Source organism: Diaphorina citri, unplaced genomic scaffold (assembly GCF_000475195.1).
Source record: "Diaphorina citri unplaced genomic scaffold, Diaci psyllid genome assembly version 1.1 scaffold3533, whole genome shotgun sequence".
Taxonomy (NCBI): domain Eukaryota; kingdom Metazoa; phylum Arthropoda; class Insecta; order Hemiptera; family Psyllidae; genus Diaphorina; species Diaphorina citri.
This window is the reverse complement of record NW_007380933.1, coordinates 8,617-14,647: the sequence shown is the minus strand read 5'-3', so window position 1 is coordinate 14,647 and position 6,031 is coordinate 8,617. Positions and strand designations below refer to the sequence as shown.

General features: G+C 37.2%; 1 protein-coding gene across 1 annotated transcript in view; it reads right to left on the bottom strand.

Moving 5' to 3' along the window:
* The window catches only part of LOC103520365, a 7,975-nt gene extending 1,972 nt beyond the window's left edge, over positions 1-6,003 (bottom strand). The window contains exon 1 of the mRNA XM_026831512.1: positions 2,298-6,003. Coding sequence (XP_026687313.1) covers positions 2,298-5,809 — 3,512 coding nt within the window. The 5' untranslated portion in view covers positions 5,810-6,003. The remainder of the gene's footprint in view (positions 1-2,297) is intronic.
* Positions 6,004-6,031: the final 28 nt, after the last annotated feature.

The window sequence follows — 6,031 nt, the reverse complement described above, 5'->3', positions numbered from 1 at the left end:
AAAAAAAAAAAAAAAATACAAGATTGATAGGATGACATTGTTAACATAAAAGAATAGCAAGATCTTAACTCTTGGAATTTTTCCATGGGAGGCATTTTTTTTACATGAATAAAGATTTAAAATGAACAATACCAAAATCAAATTGAGCAAAAAATAATAAAATAATAGCAAAAATAGAAAGTAAAAATAAAATAATAATAATAGTAAGAATCAATAAAAATATGGCAATTATTTACATAAAATATGTCTATTAAACATAGTGAACTTAATTTATTTTATTAAGTATCTTAAGATTTAGAAGAACAAGAAATTATAGTTTGTTGGGTACATAATACCATTATGGACTAAAACAATTGCAATGTAATGTACAAAACTAAATCTTGTCATAAGATGATAATGTTACCACAATTATTTTATTTTATTTTAATTTTTTTTTTTTTCATAATAGCATTATGTAGGATAAGGATGTTACAACATTAGACAAATTTTACTGAGTAGGTAATGGACATAAATTATGCACTGCTCTCTTGTAAATACCTTTAGGAGTTTTCACCGATACAACCCGTACTATCCCATCCCTACCAGGATACACCTGTGAAACTACACCTGTAGGCCAATTTAGGGGTGCAACACCGTCCTGGCGGATCAGTACAACCACTCCAGGTATAATGTTGTTACAAGAAGTATGCCATTTTTCCCTAGTTTGTAACTGAGATAGATACTCGGTCGACCAACGCTTCCAAAATGATTGTACTAACTGATCAATTAATTGAAATCGCGACAGACGACCAACACGTAGCTCGGTTACATTTTCAGCTGGAATGCAAGTGAGATTAGTCAACTTTAAAAAATGATTGGGTGTCAAAATATCCATGTCATCAGGATCTGAGCTGAGTTTGCAGAGTGGTCGGGAATTCAACAAACACTCAATCTGTGTAGTGAGTGTCACCAATTCTTCATAACTTAATAATTGTTTCCCAACGACTCTAAAGAAATGGGTTTTGAATGATTTTATGTTACTTTCAAAAATTCCTCCAAAATGAGGACTAGCAGGTGGGTTCATACTCCATGTAATCCTGTGCTCAGACAATTCGCGGACAAACCTATCCTTATAATCAGGAGATTCAAGTAGATCATAAATTACGTTCAATTTGTTCTTTGCTCCAACAAAATTGGATCCACCATCACTGAGCATGGATCGAATAGGACCACGACGAGATAAGAATCTCTTAAATGCGTTTAAGAAACATTCAGTTGTTAGGTCAGAAGCGACCTCCAGATGGACGGCTTTCGTCGCCAAACAAATGAAGAGACAAATGTAGGCCTTTTGGGACCTTTGTCCACGACGATGTGTCAACACAATGTGAATAGGACCAAGGTAATCACATGCCGTATTTAAGAAGGGTTTAGACTCAAGAACTCTAGATTTGGGCAAATCTCCCATCTTGGGGTAGGAACACTTGGGTGATAATCTGAAGCAAATATTGCACGCCTGAAAACGTTTCCTAGCAAGACTGCGAGCACCCAAAATCCAAAATCTTTGCCGTAGCAGAGCCAATAACAAATGAGGACCAGTGTGATAATTTTTCTGGTGAAAATAATCAACAATGAGAACCACTACATGGTGTTTAGATGACAACAGGATAGGATGTTGTTGGTCATAATCTACATTAGAATTACTAATCCTACCACCAACTCTTAGAAGTCCATGATCATCGAGAAATGGAGATAGTTTACGAATCTGTGGGCTACAAGGTAAGCCCTTTCTAATATTTGAGATATCATGAGGAAAGAATTCCTTTTGCAATAATTTCATAACAAATATTTCGGCCGTATTGAGTGCCTCAGCGGACACTGCCAGACCTTTAGGAATAATTTTTAGAAAACGCAAAATAAGGATGACAATTTTCAAAATTTTATACCAGCTTGAACATCTTAGAAACATTTCAAGTAGAGGATTGGGTTCGTCTTGAACGCCTATCAACGACAGATTGGATTTTCTCTCTGGGGTTTCCTGCCCTGCAAAATCTGAATATTTTCGAATAGGCCATTCAACAGGGGATTGATGCAACCATGGAGGACCCGATAGATACAAATTACAGTCCACCAATTGCTCCGGAACCAAACCACGAGACAAACAATCTGCAGGGTTGTCTTGACCTGAGACATGAAACAAGGTTGATATATTAATATTTTGTTGGATTTTACTAATCCTATTAGCAATGAAAACTTGGTAAAGATGAGGTGATGAGTGGGCCCAACACAAAGTGACAGATGAGTCAGTCAAGCAATAAGATTCATCAATTTCAAATTTGCTCAAGTATGACTTTGTGACAGTAGCCATGAGTTCTGATAGCAATAGTAAACCACACAGCTCAAGTCTGGGGATACTTTCGACCTTGACTGGGGCCACCTTGGATTTGGCACAAATGAGCTCAACCTTAACCGTAGAATCTGGTAGTATGACTCGGCTGTATATAACAGCACCATAAGCCTTTTCGCTTGCATCCGCAAATCCTACCAACTGAAAAATACAATTAATCTTGACATTAATATGTCTAGGGAAACTTATATTCTCCAGTGAGGGTAACTGTTGAATAAACAAGTTCCACAATGAAAGAATATCAGGAGGAGGCTGCGAGTCCCAATCTATCTTAGCAATCCAGAGTCTTTTAATAAGAAGTTTGACGAATAAGATAACTGGAGATAACAACCCAAGAGGATCATAAATGGTAAGAATATAAGACAACATTCCTCGTTTGGTATTAGAGGCAATATTTTGGTTAATTTTGAAATGAAATTTGTCCTCCTTTGGACTCCAACACATACCCAAGACCTTCAACGTGAAGTTGTCCTTGTCCCAGGAAATCATTTTCTCCAACTGATCAGAGGCTGGAATATTATGAAGAACTTGTGCTGAATTTGAGGACCATTTGGTAAAAGTAAATCCACCTGATTTGAATAATTCAGTGATTTCTCTGTAAAATAGAACACATTCATTTTCTGTTAGGAATGAAGCTACCAAGTCATCCATGTACAACATACCAGGGATGTTTTTAGATACTAGGGGATAGTTTTCTGATTCATCAGAAATCAGCTGATGAACTGTGCGAAGAGCAAGAAAAGGGGATGATTTCAATCCAAAGGTCACAACTGAAAGGTTGTAAAAGGTAAGAGGTTCATTGGGAGAAAATCTCCAAATAATTTTTTGAAATTTCCAGTATTTTTCATGTAGTTTAATTTGCATAAACATTTTAGTGATGTCTCCATTGAGGGCATAAGGTAATAATCTGAAGTTGAGAAGAACACAAAATAAATTTGAATATAGTTTAGCACCACAATGAAGGATATCATTTAGTGACTTGCCAGAGGTGGTCTTACAACTAGCGTCATACACAACACGAACCTTGGTGCTGACACTTTCTGACTTTGTTACAATGTGATGCGGAATGAAATAACCGGAAATATCAGATTGATCGGAGCACTTGCTCATAAATCCTTTATCAATCAAGTCTGACATGGCTTGATCATAACTTGACCTTAAATCTTCAGAAGATTGCAACCTTTTTTCCAACAGGAAAAATCTCTTCTTTGCCATAGTGAAGGAGTCACCCAGCTGAGTAGGGTCTTCCTTGAAAGGCAAGGGAACTTGATATAAACCATCATCATTTCTAGAAACTTCAGAAGAATAAATCTCTTCACAGAGCTTGTCCTCAGGACTGAGTTTAAAACCTTCCACAGAGGGAACATTTTCTATTTCCCAAAATCTTACCAAATCCGTATCTAGCGAGCTTTGGAACATACAATGTGACTGATTGTCAACACTAGTAGATAGCATGGGAGCATTGCCAAAGATGACATGACCAAGTTTGGTACTGACTGCAACAGGTTGATCGACCGAACCATGTACAGTATCTCCAAGAAGAATATAGGGGTAGACTGATGAACCCAAGATACCAAATATTGGACCAGGTTCCATGAACTCATCATCTGCAAGGGGTAAGGGTTTAATATGATTAATTTTGGAGCAATCAATAATATGAATAGGAAGTTTGTCTACAACATTGGGTACAACCAATGCATGTGTAGTAAATTTGATTCGCTCATCAAAACGAGAAGCGAATGAAAAGTTTACTTGACCAAGTACTGTGCTACTAGCTGAACCAAGACCTCTCAAGCTAGAAGTTGATGGACTTGAAGGCAAATTTAAAGTTTTGACTGCTGACTGAATAATAATATTTGACATGGAACCACTATCTAACAAAAATCTCATTATGTGGGGATAACCATTAATATCAAAAACTTTAATTTTAATTGTACCAAGCAAAACTGTTGTACCAGCTGAATTTGAATTTTTGTTTTCTGTTTGCGAACACAGAGACACCTCTGCTGGTTCAAGATTTTGAGATGGTTCAGACAATTGGACAGCATTGAATTTTTGAACAGGGTTTACATTGACTTTGCAATTGGTTGAATTGCTGCTATGTTTAGAATTAGAGGGGATAGACTGAGCTAGTTGGTTATTGGAGTTGGGTCTAGAGGTAGAACTCTTAGACTGATTGTCAAATCCAGAGGGATTATTCTGATTGAAATGCAAGAGACTGTGATGTTTGAGCTTACAAACTGAACACACATTTTTAGAACTACAATCTGGAAATCTATGATTATTACCCAAACAATTCACACATAGTGTGTGCTGTCTAGCAAAGGAGTAGCGTTCATGAGGGTTTAATTTTAAAAATTTGTTACATCTAAAAAGTGGATGATCTGAAGCACAGAGGCTACAATTATTATAGTTGTTCTTCACAAAAAAGGAATGAGACAATTTACTGGCATTACCAGACTTATGGTAACTATGGCTTTTATAATCAGAGCTAGGTTTATACTTAGAACTTACATTACCAATACGGAATAAAACCTTGGTTTGATCTTGAGCAAAATCAATCAATTTTTGAAATGTTGGAATCTCCTCAGGTGTAAGCGTATTTTCAAATAATCTCCTTGTAGGGTCATCAATTTTTGAAATCCCCAGGTGGAATAGGATGAAATCCGCCAAGTTTGGAAGTTCCAATGCTTTCAGTGCTGATACTGCTGCTCCAACCTTGTCAATGAAGAGATTCAAATTTTCTCCAGATTCAGACTTCTGAGGTTTGAATTTTTGTAGTATATCTAGATAGTGAGTTGCCAGGTTACGTTTGTCATCAAAACGTTTGATAAGAGAGTTCCATATGATGTCATAATTTTCCTCGGTTGGAGGGATACCTGAGCACATAAGTTGTGCTCTGCCCGTTAGTTTAGCTAGCAGGTATTGTAGCTTATGTGCTTTTGGCAAGTTTGTTCTGTCATGGATATTGACTTTGAACAGATTAGAGAACATTGGCCACTCTGCCAACTCACCTGAAAATGAGGGGATCTCGAGGGGAACCAACTTTATAAAGGGATCCTGTTCTGTGGACGTTGACGTATGTGGAGTAGGATTGGAGATCGTTGGAGGTGCTGCTGGTTTCTCTAAAAGTTGAAGAGTATACTTAATAGATCCATACATATCTTCAACTGTAGTAAGAGAAGAAAAGCCTGTTGGCCTGTTAACATTGAGTTCAGCTTCAAGGAGGTTGATACGTTCAATGAGGCTGTAGAACTCACTTTTTAAAGAGTCAACACTGTATGCTTTTTGCTTGAACTGGACTGCTGTTGCTTTATCCTTGTCTGTAGACATTTTCTTGATGAGATCATAAATTTCTTGGAGTCTCGAGAACGTATGTTCTTTTTTCGAGGTTAGGATGGTTAGTTTGGCTTGCTTTGCTTCCATTGCCTCTGCTATGTAGATGAGGTGAAAGATTTACACGCCACAAAGGATTCCACTGAGAGATTTACACGCCACGAATGAGTTGCGACTGCAGAGAGTCAAAATGAGTAATTATAAGAGTTGAGAGACTACAGAGAGTCGGAGAATGACAGAGCATCCAGCGCTCGAAGGACCAAAATGATGGGGCGGTAACACTTCTGGAAAATCCTTTTGTAATTAAAAAAA